Below are 17,763 nucleotides of genomic sequence, written 5' to 3'. Positions count from 1 at the left end.
GAGAGTAGTGGGGACATTCTGCTCCCCCAACTCTACTCTATTAGCAGTTATTTGGATCCAGTCCTGATCTCTTGTAGCTTTAGTAAAAAGTAGCTTCCTAATATCCTTCCGAATATTGAATAAAGCATACCACTAACTAGAGTTAATTATATTGGGATGCAATCAAATGATCCATCCATAGAAACCAAATTACTGCAGTCCCATTCAGGGACTGACCCTACAGAGGTTGGTAAGAATTTTGAGAAACAAGTCAGCAGTCCCGATTAACAAGTATACCTGCAGAATAAGAAGATGAAAGTTTCCTAAAGTTTCTTGGAGCCATAAAGAACATAAACAATGTTCTACAGAAGCTAAATGCATTTTTTTGCTGACTAAATTACATTATGGAAAGGAGATTGGAAGTCTTAAGAAATTGGAATAATTGATGATGAAAAAATAGATATACAATATAGAAATATGTATAAAACGTTGATTGGAGCAATACATGCAGTAATAGCGTTTGGATGGAAAGATAAGAAAAAATGGACGATTCAGAAATGGTTGGAATATATATGGGAACAAGTGACATTAGCCATTTTTGAAATATTATCAAAGAATAAAACATGGCAAGAAAAACAGAATGAAATAATGAAGATATGAACAAGTTATGAGAATTGGATGAAGGAGGCGGGAGTCAAAGAAGACATATGGATAAGAAGACAACAACGAATGAACTTACTGCTGTTTAGTTAAAGAAAAGTAAAACATAATATTAGGGGAGGGTGGGAGGAAAAAAGGGAAAATGTATTGTTTGGAAATTATATCAGAAAGATGTAAATAGAATGATTATTTCAAACTATACAATAAAATATTTTTTTTAAAGGAGGTCTTAAGAAATCGGTGTGTGCACTGTTTGTCAAAACACAATAAAAATGCTATACTGCTGATTACAGTTCAGAAGATAATAAACCTGGAAGTTAATAGGAATAGAGAGATATCTCAGGCTTCCAACCGTGTCTACATTTGCTCCTACTTTCATTGATTGCTTGAGTGTTGAGAAATCTTTTACTCCTTATTTGGCATGGACTGTAAACAATGGTTTGTTTGCCATTCTCAGTCTTGGAAATCTTGACAGAGCAATTTGTGTTTTATCTCACCTTTCGACTTGTGCTGGTTTCCAATTCTATTGGCAGGCCACCAGGTAGTGAAGCTAAGTCCAACTGTGAATTTAAAGGATAATGCTATGTGGTAATGATGAAACCATGTGTGTCAAACAAGATACTTAGCTAAGCGTATAAAATATTAACACTATATTTCACGCTCTACTAGCTTGTTGCCTTGTGACACAGTTTTGTCACTGTATACATGAATAGCTCAATGAAACAAAAAAAATAAATAAGTTACCGCAGAAAGGAAGAGAATGAAGAATTATAGGAACTCATCAGAGTGAGGGAAATCAGGCCACATCTTAATTGATCTCAGATTCCTCCAGTTCTGACAGTGCATGACTGGGAAACAAAAGCTGACATTGATAGCTTAGCTGCTGACCTGATTGTTGGGGATATATTTACTTTTTTCACTTTCATCCTTGCGTGCTTAGTACAGGGCTGGGGATTCCGGGGAACTATGCATATGCACGAGGGTGCTGCGTGTATATCTCCCTGGTGCACATTCATTTTTAAACTCCCCTACCAGCACCTTCAACTTCCACAGGAAGTGTATTGTCTGGGGGTGGCTCAGTCCTCCCCACACTTACCATACTAGGGAAACAAATTTTGAATTCTCCTCAATTCACTGACAGCAGCAATTGGCAGCAGCAAGTCAAGAAGATGATGGAGGATAAACTGGTAGCAGCAGGAGCAGCAGAGAGACATCAAGGGCCAGATCTTCAGCAGAATGCTGTACTGCCCAAGGGGAGGGGGGGTCAAATTACTCTGGGTGCACCAGCAGGGGTGTGTGTACAAAATCTCACCCACCCCCTCCTCCCTCATGCTGACCCGGCTCGGAAGAGCTGGGTTGGTGAAGGGGAGGTGCCTAAAGACAGTCGGCCTGCTGCCAGGAGCCGACCTGCTGCCGTGGCACCCGTCCGAGCTGCTTCCTTCCCTCCTTTCCTTTCCAGGCCCTCGTGGGTGAGGCTCAGAGATGGGAGCAGAGGCAGCTCAAACGAGCACCATGGCAGCAGGCCACCTCCTGGGCTACCCATCCGGGGAGGGCAGGAGGCAGCCTGCAAAAAGGCAGGGGGTGGCGGCTCGGACGGGCAACTCGAACAGGTGGCTCAGACAGGCGCCATGCCAGCAGGCCAGCCAAGGAGCCAGCCTGCCACAGGTGCCCTTCCAAGCTGCCCCTGAATCCTGCTCCCAAGTGTGTGTGGGGGGGTGCAGGGCCAGGGAGGGGTGCCCGGAACAGGTGTTGTCCTCAGGTGCCATTTACCCTTGATACGTCTCTGTGTTCCACTTGGGTGGTAAAGGATGCTCCTGGAGGAGGAAGGTGGAGGATAGCAGGAAACAACTCATTGTGATTCTGGACTTCCAAATGAGAGGCTGTCCTGTGGATTTCAGAGCATGGGCATGCTAACAGGTGAGTAGAGCAAGGAAGGAATGTCTGTCCTTCTTACATCTTTTGAGACCTACAGCAGTGGTCCTTGAAGGAAGATGGGGGCAGGACTCCCCTACCTCCACCTTATTGGCTCAGGGTCCTGGCAATCAGGCGGGTCCATCCCATAGGAAAGGGGAGTAGTGGAGGACTTTGGGGGGTATATCTCCCCAAGGAAAGCCTTGAAAAGGCAGGTGGAGTGAGAGCCAGGGAGAAAGAAGTAGGCTCTCTCCCAGCTGGGGAAAGGTAGCAGGGTGAATATAAACCACCTTCCCCTCTTGCTTGTCTCAGGTACTCCTGAAGATCCTTCCGGGAAGAAAAGAGTGGTGCCATGGCCCTGGAGTTAGTCCCAGAACCCCCAGAAGTGGATTCATACATACTGAAACTTTGGAGATGAATACATTTTATAACAGCACAGAGGACACTTTATTCACATGCATCAAGTGGCCAATTAGTTTTTTGAGAGCATTTCTCCAACAGACTGGATTGTGCAGAGAATCTTAACATGACTGTGTGCAGATAAACCACCACAAACCAACCAACACCCAGTGGTAGGTTTTTCATGCAGTTTTTCATGCAGAGCTTCCAGTGTTCAGTCCCCACTATATCCTATTGAAAAGATCGCAGATAACTGATGTTCGGGAAAGACCTCTTGTCATATGAAACCCTGGAGAATTGCTTTCACTCAGGCCCCTGCTGCACAGGCAGAATAATGCACTTTCAATCCACTTTCAATGCATTTTGCATCTGGATTTTACTGTGCAGAATAGCAAAATCAACTTGCAAACAATTGTGAAAGTGGATTGAAAGTGCATTATTCTGTATGTGTGGAAGGGGTCTCAGACAAGACAGCACCAAAATAGGCAGATATCACTTGGTGTAATACAGCCTCCAGTAGATATGAAACCGACTTATAGAGATCAAGACATTATATAAGACATATTTCTAGGGTTTTTTTAAAAAACCCTTTAAATATTTCTCCAACTATGTAATCATATGTATGACAAGCTGAGTGTTGCCAGTACGTGAATGGGGTTGTTTGGTTTCAAGAAATGTCTCTGGAAAATGGCTAATCTTTCCAATATGGTGCTGATCCATTATAAATAAACTAACTTGACATGGTACACTCTCTGGGAAGCTGCTGATAAACAAAACCATGTGCATTTATTTTAGGGGGAATTACAACTGAAGAGAATGTGTAAGATTTACTCAAGCTGTATATGACGATGTTGTACATAACTTACTAGTTAGCCAAATGGAAATGATTTTGAATGGCGTAATGTTTTATTAGCATTAAGGGACTAACCAGCAAGTAAACACTAAATTATTTTTGACATCTGTGCTGTTGTGGTTTATAAAATAGTACCAGTGTACCCTGGAGATAAGCCTGCTACAGATCCAATGTTGCAGTGTTACAAGCATTGTATGCAACAAAACAGTGGAAATCCTTTCTTCTTCAAATTATTATTGATTTCTCTGTTTTTGTGTAATTTAATGTTTACTCTTTAGGTATATCTGTGGTTGAAAATTCCGTTTTCTTTAATAATTATCAACATGTCTGTCTTATCAAATGTGATGTGCTTCTATTGAATGAAATACATTGATATTTCTGTGTGATTCATATATTGAAATGAGTAGGGATGATACAGGTAATGAAGTGGGCATATTTCCATTAGAACAGTGGTTCTCAACCTGGGGGTCGGGACCCCTTTGGGGGTCGAACGACCCTTTCACAGGGGTCGCCTAAGACTCTCTGCATCCGTGTTCTCCATCTGTAAAATGGATAAATGTTAGGGTTGGGGGTCACCACAACATGAGGAACTGTATTAAAAGGTCGCGGCATTAGGAAGGTTGAGAACCACTGCATTAGAAAAAACTGTGTACTGCCTTGCATGTGGAAACACATTTATTCCAACTGTATTCTATATGCTATGCACAAAATCATGGGAACTATAGTTGGATGCCCATTTTGAATCAGAACAAAATTCACTTTCAGTGGAGACAACTCGACTTTAGATTGGAGTGACTCATTTCTTAATTCCTGTAGTAAGAAAGAAGATGTTTTGCTCTTAATCAATAAAATGTGATATATATAACTTGAGTGGCATTCCACACATTTCCATAGCAACCTGTTGCGCTAATTATTTGTTTTCATGAAATACAGATATATTAAAAAAGACATCCTGTAATGCCTGAACTCTCATTCTGTTCACCTGTTTTGTCAGTACAAGAATTTGCCAAAATTTAATATTCTTCCCAGTTCAAATAAAGAGTTTGGGGATTTTTTTTTCATTTTGATGACAAAAAGAGTGTATGCTAGAGTTCAAGCTATATAATTCTATGGTATCTAAAATAAGATTTCTGATTTCCAGTATTAGTTCTTTTCATATTATGCATGTTAGCTGTATTATAGATACACTCCTTTTAATGTTGGGCAGATCTTGAAAAGGACCTGGGAAATAATAAGACAGTAGAGCAGTGGAGGGACTTCCCTTCAAGTGAAGGAAACATACCAGAGTCCCAAAGAAAGAACAGTAGAAAGGCCAACTCTGTGAAACTGGAGAGGAAGAGATCATCATCGTACTTTGATGGGCAGATCAGTGAAAGTCTTTTGTACTGGCTCCTATAACTATAAAATAAATGATTGTCAAATACAGGAATTTGGGATGAGTCCAGGATAAAATTCTGTGGATTTCCTGGTTGTGATTGAGTTGGGGGGTAGAGACTTCCTAGAATGTCAACCACAGGCAGGCAGGGAATTGTTTTGTTGTTATTTTGTTACTTTCAATAATGTTCCCTAAATATCTCCTACCAGCCTGCATCCAAGCAGGGAAATATTTTGGGTAGACAAGAGGCGGGTGCATTCAGGTAAGGCAGGCTGGAAGGAGACATTTAGACAAGGTTGTTAAAAGTAGTCAGGCCCACTTGGCGGCTTGATAGTAATTAACTTTGTGCTCAGTAAGTCTTGCATTCACTGTCAAAATTAAGTAGACATGTAGATTTCCTAACAGTGAATCAATCTCCTGCTCAGTATTTTAGCCACTCATTAGCAGAGCCTGACAAAGGAGAGCCATGTCCTCAACTTTTCCAAAGCCAGGCATTGCTAGCTCCTAAAATGGCAGCCAAGATGAATTTAGCCAAGATGGAGTCAGGGCAGTTAGTCCATGTCTAGAAAGTGGATCGTTAGCAATACCAGGAAATATCATTTATTTGATTGTTGCCCTTCTTGAGTCTCAAAGCTGAGGTTTCTTTCTCTAACAGGATGAAAATATTATGTGATTCTGAGGAGGAATTCCCTCACCAATATTGTTGTGATATTAGAAGCTTATGCAAAATGATTGTGTGAGTGGTGAACATTATACTGGAATCAGCTATGTTTCCAGGACTGTACACACAATAGAAATGTGTGCAGTCAGTAAGCACAGAGGGAAATCAGGTCTGTTCTCACACACTGGCCCTATATAGCTTTTGCAAGAGACATTTTGAGTACAAATTCATCTCCCAGAGGTTCTGCATGCTTGATCAGGGACTGGCAGAGGAAAAGATGCATTAACTGAAATGTGAAGGACAACACCAGGCCATTTAGCAAAAACAGTCTGTTTCTCTAGAGTGTTTACCAATGACGACTTATCTGTCTGTCAGTTATGGGCTCAGTTGACAGACTGAAAGGTAAGCTGCCAAAGATGACAACATGCTCAAATATGCAAATGCAACTTCTGTGAATGTATTTTATTTCTGCATGTCTGATAATGGGGATGAGGAAGCATGGTTTATATATGCTTCAACCTTTCTCGGTACTAGAATAAACAAACAAAAATACCACCAAAAACTGCTTCATACTGAACACAGTTACCAATTGATGGTCTGCCCCTGAGTGTCAGACTGGGGATATGGGATCCTGAGTGTCAGACTAGGATCTAACCAAGACCACAGAGTTATTGTCAGGTAAAATGGAAAAGAGGAGAAAGATGTAAGCTGCTTTAGGTTCTTCTTGGGAAGATATGCAGAGTATAAATAATTGAAATAATAAATAATGTATGATGGTTCTTACCTTGAGGAGAATTCATTGTCTGAACTTCCAGCCACATGGTGAGCTGAAAGTTATTCTTCATAAGTTACATGAGTTCAGTTTCTATGAAAACTGACTGGGAGGGGGAAAGGATGTCATCATTCCCCTATCTCAATGATGTCACTTCCAGTTTGCTCCAGAAGGGACACCATTACACTAGGGACACTGATTGCTCAATCCACCCCCGTGAAAGTTCCTGCCTCAACCATCTTCTGCTGGTTGACAGACCATGCCTAGCGACCCTATTTAGGAGACATGCAGAAATAGAACATTCTTTCTGCTTTTGGGCATCTTAAAGCTGCTCGAGAAGTATATCTGACAAGTTCTGTGTAAGTGTCAGAGAACATGGAGAGAGAGGAGGGAGGAAGCTCAGTCCATTTCACTGGCTTGAATCAAGGGCCCCCTTTCTCTAAATTCTATGCAATGAGTAATGAATTAGGTAAAAAGAAAGGGGAATTTATGCTGAGTATCCAGTGAAAGGTAATCATGAAAAAAAGATATGTGGAAACTGCATGACAGCAATTGGCCCTGTCAAACTTTTCTGGACAATGAAGCTGGATAGGCACAGGAAAGGGGGAATATAACGTACTGTATATGGAACAAAAATGTTCCTGTTGGTGTTGCATTTAAATAAATCAAAATAGATACTCATGAGAGTGTTTTATGAGTCTAGTCTTGCTAATCCTTTTTTATTGAAACAGCAAAATATTTTCTAGTATTGATTGCCAAAACATTAATGTCTTTTTTCATTAATTCCCTTCTACAGCTGGACCTTTGGAGCTTCCTCTCTTTGAGCTGATACCATCACAGAGACAGGTGGTTTTTCATGGCGATCGCTTGCCCTTTCAGTGTACAGCAACATTCCTTGATAACACGACGCAAGTTCATTGGTATCATGATGGTCGCCTGGTTGAAACGGACGATGAGAGAGGCGTGTTTGTGGAAGAGAGTATAATACATGACTGTTGTTTAATCACACGGTAAAGTATTTTTTATTAAACTACTCAGATCCCATTTTTTTGTGTGTTTAAGGCCCCCCAAACAGCTGCTGTACTAATGGATTAGGTATAGTGGGGTGTCATGGATAGCTCACAACTGAATATAAGAAATTTCCAGCAGTACCAAACTGAATCGACATTTTGGGTTGGATTCAATTCTGCATTCGGGGATGAGGTAGCAGGGAGTGAAAAATTGGGGGGGGGGTGGAAATCCCTCCTTCCATTCCCGCTGTCCCTTGGCACATGGCAGTCTATTGCTGAAGGTGCTAATGAGTGGCAGAATGAAAAAGGAAAAGAGAAGTATTCTGCTGGTGAATCTGGCTTGCAGTTGTTTGGATCCAACACAATGACTTCAGCTTCTTGTAAGCAGGAATTGATTCACTGTGGTCTCCACAACTTGTGATCATGGAGTCAAGCACAGCTCATTTTCCATGCATAGTAGCCCTCCATGAACTTGTTTTTGTAGCCTACTTAGGACTGGAAAAATAAGGAGACCACAGTAGAGTCTGCAAGTGCTATTATCAGTTAATCAGTTGGTGAAGATTTCAGAAAGCATCTCCTTGAGATTCTAAGAGACAGCATGGCGTAGTGGTTAAGGGTGGTGGACTCTAATCTGGAGAACTGGGTTTGATTCCCCATTCCTACAAATGAAGCCTGCTAAGTAGCCTTCGGCTAGTCACAGTTCTCTCAGAATTGTCTCACCCCTACCTACCTCACCAGCTGCCTATTGTGTGAAGAGGAAGGGAAGTGGTTTATAAGCCACTTTGAGAGTCCTTACAGGAAAGAAAGGGTGGCATATAAATCCAAACTCTTCTCCGTCTTCTAACTCAGATCCAAACTGTATCCTAAATCCATCCTGAATTAATACTTGTTTTTCTCGTTCACTTGGTGAAATTGGACACCAGGGATACCTACAGTGCAATGTTAGATAAGTTTTACTTATTGAAAAGGTGTGTTTGAAAGATAATACAAAAGTGCTCATTCTCAAACAGGAGAGTGGAAAAGGGAATTGAATGTCTCCCTTATGGAACGTTCAGTACATTTGTAATGAATTTCGGTTCTACTTCCTTATGCTTCAGTTACTGCTGATTTTTTTTCCTTTTTAACATTGTTATAGCAACCTCAGGGCCAAAGATTTTCCTGGAACATTCATGACTTTTTGACAGCATATCTCAGGATTTAAGTTGTGATTATAAATTATAGTGATTCTGCCAATAAAAAGTCACCTATTGATTATATGTTAAATACTCCTTTTATACACATACACACATGCACAGAGCAAAATAATGTTCTTCAGCAATAAAGCAGATCTGCTGTTGAAGCAGATATGGCCCAGATACAGTAGGTAGACCTGCATGGAGGTCTATCTGAAAACCCACTATAAGTGACTCTGGGCTTTTTAGAGAAAAAGCTGTGTATAGAAAGGTAATATTTGCCAATTTTGTTTGAGAACAAAAATTCAAAGTGAATTACAGCAACAAAAAACATGCAAATACTAGAAGCAGCACAAAACAACACTGTAATGTACATCATTGCCTTTTTAAGAGATCAGAAAATTAATCTTAGTGGATTTGTCTGGGAAATACTCCTTGTATTTAGCAGGCACAGATGCTTGATTTGGGTTGCTTATGAATCAACCATTTTAACATTTTGGTTAAGTCTGGATGTTGTTTGATACTGTGCAATTGTAATCATTCACTTTGTGGGCTTTCCTGGATAGACCCTGTACAAATATACCCCAGAATCTTTTTCCATTGCAGGAGATAATGGGACACATTTTTCAAGTTATACAAGTGCATTCTGTTTAAATGAAGAGAGTCCACAATAAACTGGGAATCAGCCCTGTTAGTGACATTTATATAAGAATTCTTCTTTATCTCTATAGTTAATTTACAGTGCAATCCTAATTGGATTTGTATCTGTCAATTGAAGTTAATGGACTTTGGCCTTTTCCTCCTGTATCACTTACCCCAGATTTTACACGTGGTAGATCTCAGAGGCTTGGAATTGTATTGCACAGTTTTTATCTGCGTGTTTCCCTTTGCAACATTATTTCCTGCATTCCTCTGTTTTCTTTAATCAGTTTAATCTTTTCCATACTATAAGTGATTTGTTGAAGTGGGGGGAGATAAGTCATTTGTGATGTCATGGCTGATCATGCTGGATGCTCCCCCCTTTACCCTAAATGTTTTTGGATTTTTTTGTATATTGGCAAAGGAGGAGTGCACCTGTACATTAGCACATTGTCTCTAATGTGATAATGTGCTGGGCTTACATAGGGTCCATTCAGTCTGTTCTGATTGGTCACTGTTACGCTAGCTCAACAGTTAAAATGTTTTAAAATGGCAATGGGGAATAACTCAGCTTGGCAGCAAGAGGTAGACTAGTGAGGGGATCTTTAAAACAACTATACCAGAAAATGGCTTGAAACGTTCTACAGAGAATACCAGGAGACCAAAATGAAATTAAATATTTTCATAGGTTTTTGGTGAAAACATTTATACAATGAGATGTGGAGAAGCTTACGCACAGTTACTGAGATATATAAACAGGGAGGAAAAATAGGTTTGGAGGAAAGATTAGGAAGGGAATAGCGGGGACTTATATGTTACCTAGGTTCAGATATGAAGTTCTTGAAGAAGGCAAGGATTCATATGACCAGCATGTGAATCCAAGTGAAGGACGATATCGTGACTCAAAACCAACTGGACACAAGAGAGATTCAGGCTAGTAAAGAGCACTGAGCATGGGGTGAACTGTACTTTTATACCCTATAGTGCGATCTGGGGCAGGAGCTAGGAGCTCTCTTCTTGGAGTTCTTGGATGTCCATGCTGGGATCACTGGGTTGAGCTAATTAGCAGCTTACCTATTGATTTCCAAATATCAGGACAGTAGGACCAATTGTCTTGTGATTGAATCAGGGGTAGCCTTAAATGACTTGGGCAGAGTTTCTTTTAGGAGTCTCTGTCCAGGTATGTCATGTAGATTTGACTGAGGCTTGAGTTGATCAGGAACGGAGCAATTGTAAAGGAGTTGGTTGCTAAAGGCAGGGAGATGCAATCCTTATAGCAGGGAGTTTCCTAGATTATTTGTATTGCAGCAACCTTGGCTGGGTGTGGTAATCAAAGATATGTCCATGAGGCTTCCAGTTTCTGCTGACTGGATTAACCCTTTCAGTGGTTTAATTTTGCTAACAGGCCTTCTTGCATGCCTGTTTTTGGTTTGGACACTCTGCTACACACACTTGGCTACTGGCCTTTGCCAGTACATATTGCATGAACAAGAAAAATAATATTGAATCCTGTTATTTAATAAAGCGGGGTAAAAAGGGTAGGGCATCATCACAGTATGCATGATTGCCTTTGAAAAGCTGCCTCCTTTGTTTCCTGAGATTCTCAGATCTGAACTTCTAACTGAGCACCATTTTTATTGCACATTGGAGAATCTTTGGGTTGGTGGCACTTTCTGATGGTACCATAAGATTTTTAACAATAGCAGCAATGCATCTGATGTTTCTGCTTTAGGTAAATCTTCAGTTTCTTCTGAGGATTTACCTTTGCTAGATCCAGATCGGGCATAGAGCTTTGTATTCCATAATCATTCATACAAGGACAGGAGCAAGACAGGCTGTGCTGTTGGACAATATGGCTCACCATTCACAGGCAGCATGGATATGATGGTATGGTCTTGCTTGGGTGCCTGTCATGCATCATTATTGAGCTTACCCCAGGAGCATGGACTGGTGGACGAATTATGTGCTTGCATGATGGAGTGATGAAGCTATACAATGTTTCTATGACATGACAAACCTTCACTGAAATTGTGAAAGTCTTGTGAGGGCTCCTACAGCAACTGACTGCAATAGAAGAGCAAGTAGATATTGCCATTTGGTTTCTGGCAAATATGGACACATACAGGAGGTCCGGGAGCAGTTTGGCATTGGACTGCCTGCTGTTGCAGAACTAGTCAAGGTGGTGTGCTTTGCAGTAGAGATTGTGCTGTACAGACTGTCTGTCTGGGTGAAGATGTGGCAAAGGTATTTTTCTCAGTTTCTCAATGGCATTATTACTAATGCATTCTTGTGTTGGTCCAAGGAAGAATGTATGCTTCAATTGGTAGTGTACCTGTCTTGCTCTGTGTGTCCAATGCTTATAATTGTGTCTGCTTAATGTTTCCACTGTTGATAAAGACTGTCTGCCTGGGTTGAGAGATGGCAAAGAGTTTTTTCCCCTGTTTCAGAATTGCATTATCGCTAATGAGATCATGGGTTGGTCTAAGGGAGTAGTGGGTGTCTGAAATGACATTGTGCCTGGTCTGTGTGTTCAGTACTTGCCACTGTGTCTGCTTAATGTTTCCACCGCACTCATTTTCATCTTTCATCTCCTGATTATGGCTAGTTTCAGAGAACTGGGGTTCCCCCACCACTTTGGCTGTCTCAAAGGCTCACATTTGCCCATTTGCTGTCCTGGGGGGAAAGTTGGTGAATGTGGAAACAGAAAGAATGCCTCTTCCATCCTAGCAAAAAGCATTGTGGACCACACTAGGCAATTCATCATGCAAAGGTTGCTTACAGTGGGAGGAACCATGACACCTTCATCTTCACCACCTCCTCAATATGGACAACAGAGTATTTGTGCCAGAGAACTCTGCCCTTCCTTTGGAATGAGATTATGGGTTGTACAACTGATAGTAGTCACTGATGGGGCATTTGCAACGAGGTGCTGGCTCCTGAAGCCCTATTCGCCCTGCAGGAACAGGGTGAATAGCTTTGGCAGGCTTCGAGTGAGCCGACAGTGCCTTTGCACTCAGCTCACAGTTTTTGAGCAGAATGTGACATTTTTCATTGTCCTACCCAACATATGCAAGGAAAAAGGTCATTCCATTCTGGAAGAACATCTGCAGCATGGACCAACCCTAGCCCAACTCTCTGACACGGAAATGACAGTTGTGCCTACCAGCTGTCTGGTACAGTATGACCCCAGTGACAGGCACTACTTAAATGAGGGAAAGGGTGTAAAAGAAGTGCTGGCTACATTCATGCAAGTCCAAATGACATGCTGAATATGGGTGGTGAGGTTGGTTTCCCTGGGGAGCTAATTATGGCATGATCAGCACTTTGTTTTCCCAAAAAATGCAATAAAAGTATACTGACACTCCAGTCATTTGGTTTGTTGGTCTTCTGCAGGTTCTCTGGGTGGAGCAGGGGGAGGGGGGCTGATGGATTGCATGTCCTGTGTTTTGCACTTCGAAAAAATGCACACTTCACAGCAGCCACATAAATCTTTGCCTTTTCCAATTTCCCCCTGCGGAATGATGGGAAAAAACAGCTGAAATGCTGCTTACTGTTATCAGCCTTGCTTGCAGCTAAAACTGTCCCTATGGCCATGACCATCAGCAAAGTTTGCAAAAGGCCACCTTGAACATTGTTTGCATGAATGCAGAATTGCTCGATCATTTTCCACAATTGGTCAATTCAAAAACACCTACCTCTTTCCTCAAACCCTCCTCCGGATTAGTTTTAGTTCTCTGCTGTCATCATGCCTGCAAACAAACCTGTGACATTTTGGCAATGGGAGGAGGTCAATTGTATGCTCCATTATATTGAGTGGAAGGAGAATGCAAGAGGAGCATGTACCTGGAGAATGGTTGCCAGGCATCTCTAGGTAGGGGGATACTTCTGTTCCTTGCAGCAATGGCGCTCCAAGTTCAAGCGGCTAAAAACACCCCTAGAGAGACAGTGTGCCCTTTCCACTTCAATCAGCTGCTTCAATTGTGGAAGAGTGCAGGGTACCCAATTTGGGAAGACTACGGGGCACCCAAGATGGTACAGCCAGCAGCACAAAGGTAATTCCTTAACCACTCTTTAAGTCATCAAGAAATGTATCCTTGTGATGTGCTCTTTTTGATGTGGGTGAGCATCCACTAATCTGGTTCCCAGTCTCCAAAATGCTCTATCAGACACACTTGTTCCAACCACATAAGTGGACTTACCCCACTTCCCAGCTAGAAAGGGCCTGACCACAAACACCTTCCCCTGTTAGCAAAGCAAATATATACTTGGCTTTGCTTCCCAGTTCTGTGCTGCTGCAGTTTCTTCTCAGGAAGTATTTCTCCCTCCCCCAGAAAACACTGCCTTCTGCAAGTCCTGGTTTCCTGCCCAGATAATCACAACATCCTTCTCCTGCCAATAAAGGTTCCAGTGGTAGTTGTTTCCAGGGCTCCCAACAACATCAATTTTAGAATTTCACAGCAGTACTGGCTTATTCTCTCCTACAAATGTTCATTTGTTTTACAGCAAGGCAACTAAAATGCGCGCTACGAGTCACTTATCACACATCAGGCATCACAAGATCTGCCAGGCATCTCTGATGCGAGCACTGTGTGTCATGGTGCACAAAGCAGCAACACAGGAAGACCATCAAAAATGGTGTTTTCTGCAAATTTAGAACAATAAGGACCCCTGACCTTTCATCGGTGGTTGCTCACAGTGATCTATGCCCTTGGGGAAGATTTGGGCTGCTCATCTCAGGGGACCCCAGCTATCAGTTGGATGGTGTTTGAATGTGAAAGCCTTCCTTAATAAAAGAACGAAACCAGAATGAAAACCCATCAGTATAATTTAGTTTCCTCATGCTCAGTAGTCCCCCTAACCGTTCTCTGCCTCCAAATGGAAGTTCCATATTACCGTGTGGCAGTCTGTGTGGCACCAATACAGTGTCCACACAGCCGTGCATCTTACAGGGAATGTTTCTCATGCTGCATCCTCACAGCAACCTCCAGGAAAGTAGCAACACCTTGTTGGCAGTATGTGGTGCATGAGGAGGTGGAAGAGGGCAGAGAAGAAGACAGTGAACCAGAGGACCATGAGGATTATATCCAGGATGAGCTTGGAGAAGAGGAAGAGCATCCTTGACTGTGGAGTCATCCTCTCCCAAACCAGGTTTGTCAATGGACATACAAGTGCAGTCTTGCTTCTGTGAAGGACACCTGTTTCCTCATTTTTGCAACAGTGTGAGCTGTGTGCAAGTAAAATGTCACTGTGGCATTAGCATTGAGGTTGCAACTCCCCTCCTTGCAGATCATGACATAATGTCTCCTGGCCACTGTTGTGATATTTCACCTGCAAGGTCCTTCTGTGGCCTGTGTGTTCAATGCTTGCCACCATGTTTGTTTAATATTGCTAAATGTTTGCACCTTACTAGCCCTTTGGGGGAGAACCCGATGCAACTGCCGAGGAAGAAACTCAGTCGGAGGAACCACCCATACCCAACACCCTGGATGGGGTTCTGGAGGCTATCCAAGCCCTTGAGATACAGTTCCTCAGTATGTGTAAGTACTTGTCTTGATAGATTCTTAAACTATGTCCTCATTGTTAACTTTTGATTACAATCAGTGCTATCTCTTATTCCAAACACAGGGTGAAAGCTCAAATGTTGGCCACACAACTGGAGAGAGGCATGCAGAGAATCAAAGAATATCTGCAAATGTGTTAGACAGAAGCCACCAATATCCGCAGACCTTGTGTGTGTGTGTGTGTGGTTTTTTCATGTTTTTGGTTGTTTGGTAATTGTTAAAAGTTTATTGAAATAAATACATTTATTGGAATCAGAGTATGCCTCTTGATTAAAATATGTAATGAAATACATGCATTAACATGACACACATTACAGTTTAGAAAGTGCCACTATAAGCAGAACATGGAACATCCTTGTTCAACAAAACAGCAACAGTTGTACACCTTTGTGTAGAAACCCACAACTAAACCTACATGTCTAATCGAAATACCTTGTATCCTACACATGAATATTTTTTTCAGATGACAGGTGTCACTGATATTGGCGGCGACAGCAACAGCAGATGAGGTCAGCCCTGAGTTATTTGGGGCATGTTCTGGCTTACTGGTAATGTTTCTTATCTGTGGTGTCTCCTCTTTTGGCCTGGACAGCTGCAACTCACTCATGGATTTGATAGTGATTACAGCAGCCATCGTAACAGTCATGTTTCTGTCCATGGTGTCCTAAAAGGTCTTCTTTTCCAGTCTGCTTTCCTCCAACATGTCCTTGTACCTGCGCTTCTCCTCTGTGATTGCCTCTACATGAGAATGTCTGTCCTGAGAAATCATCTCCTAATGGCAGCGTCTCTCCTTGTGATGCCATCGGTTGGCATCAGTGGCGTAGCATCTTCTGGGCTTCATCAGTTAGCACCAAAAGTTCTCTTTCCCAGTTTCTGGTATGGTCAGATGTTGCACCAAAGACAGCTCAACAACCTCACATTCCTCTTCTTGCTCTGTGTGAACATGAAAGGAAAATTTGAGTATTTCAAACTACACAGAGAGAAAATTTTGATCACAGACAGAGAGTATTTTGATCACAACGCATATATGACAAGGTAGAGTAGAACACAACACTGGCACTAAGTTTGAGAATATACATCACATATGGCATTCCCCAGCTCTGAACAACTGGTTGAACATTGGTTTGCACAAAGAACATGTTCATATGGGAAAGGAACTTACCATCTTGATTCATGGCCCCATCCAATTCTCTAGGGCAGTCTTGCTTTCCAGAAGGTGGACTACCTCCTGTTGGGCAGAACAAGTACAAGCCATCATGTGAGAGGCAATGAGTCCACTTGTCTCCGAACACTGGAACTGAGAATAAGTAAGTGTGCATCACAGTCATGCTTCCCATATTCCCTTAAACAAAAAAAAAACCCAACCCATTTTTGACTTAACACCTCCCAAAGGAACTGACTGTGGAATCAAATGCAATGGTTTGTGAGACTAAAATGACCATATAGTATGGGAAAGGTGAGGGGTGATGTGCCTCCCCACCCAAAGAAATCCAGACATCTACATGCTTCCCAGACATGCTTTAAAGCAGCAGAATTCCATGGGTGGCATCCCCACCCTCCTACCCAAAGAAAGTCAGACACCCATATGCTTCCCAAGCATATTTTAAGGCAGCTCTGTACCATGGGTGGCATGCTTTCCCACCCACCTCAAAGAGACTCAGACACCCACATGCTTCCTAACCTAAGAACAATTATGGTCACATCGAGGTCTTGGCCAGAAGCTGGATTGGTGGACCCATCAGACACTGGACTGGTTCTATTACTTTGAGGGGGCGGGGGGCTGGAGCAGAGTTAATATATGTGCAATTAATGTATTCATCACTAATTTGATCAGCCAACCAAACAAAAACTCCACCGTTCCTTATATGCCTCCATGAGTGTGGAACATCAAACGTCCTACTGGTTTATAGTAATGAGATCATTACTGTAATGAGAACCAGCATTGTGTAGTGGTTAAGAGCAGGTGGATTCTAATCTGGATAACTGGGTTTGATTTGCCACTCCTCCATATGAGTGGGAGACACTTCTTTGGTGAACCAAATTTGTTTCCCCACTCCTATATTCCTGCAAGGTGACCTTGGGCTAGTCACAGTTCATTCAGAACTGTCTCAGCCCCACCTACCTTACAAGGTGTCTGTTGTGGGGTGAGGAAGGGAAATGAGTTCGTAAGCCATTTTGAGTCTCCTTGCAGAAGAGGAAGGCGGGGTATAAATTCAAACTCTTCTTGTTCATGGGGAGAAAGTTCCTCTGAGCCAGTCGTACCTTCCTGGTTCGGCATTGGATCTTCAACAAACTTTGGAGGTTCAAACTTCTGGTAGCCCATTTTGGTCTAAAATGGGTATGTGGCTGGCACATTGCTTGATTGATTATTGTGGGTCATGATCCACTTGTACTCATACCAAAGTGCCTTCATTTAGTGTGTCACTCCACCACAGTGCCTCTGCCCATGTGCTGCCATCTGCTGTGCAATGTACTTGAAGATGTCAATATTTCAATGCGTACTGGACAAAGTAATGGCTCTGTGTTTGAAGCTGTGGCTCCCAGAAACATGTTTCCATTGTTCAAGACCATTTTAACCCACTTTGATTGGTCCATGAGTGCCCATGTGGTGATTCTGGGAACATTCAGGAAAGATAGCTTGTCTTGTACACAAGTGACACTTCCACCCCTTTTCATTTGGAAAAGTTATTACTCCAAATGGATACACTAAACAGTGCACCAGGAAGCACATCTGCATTCCTCCCCTCAAAAAACTAGTGACTCAGTGCATT

At 42.2% G+C, this 17,763-nt stretch overlaps 1 protein-coding gene across 2 annotated transcripts in view; it reads left to right on the top strand.

The window, feature by feature from the left end:
• ADGRA1 (adhesion G protein-coupled receptor A1) overlaps positions 1–17,763 on the top strand; it is a 437,455-nt gene that overhangs the window by 178,032 nt on the left and 241,660 nt on the right. For both annotated transcript variants that reach the window (XM_048505436.1, XM_048505435.1), the window contains one exon: positions 7,407–7,620. In XM_048505436.1, coding sequence (XP_048361393.1) covers positions 7,407–7,620 — 214 coding nt within the window. The remainder of the gene's footprint in view (positions 1–7,406; positions 7,621–17,763) is intronic.

Source organism: Sphaerodactylus townsendi, linkage group LG08, assembly GCF_021028975.2.
Source record: "Sphaerodactylus townsendi isolate TG3544 linkage group LG08, MPM_Stown_v2.3, whole genome shotgun sequence".
Lineage (NCBI taxonomy): Eukaryota > Metazoa > Chordata > Lepidosauria > Squamata > Sphaerodactylidae > Sphaerodactylus > Sphaerodactylus townsendi.
Note: the sequence above shows the minus strand (reverse complement) of the source record. Positions and strands in the feature narration are given on the sequence as shown.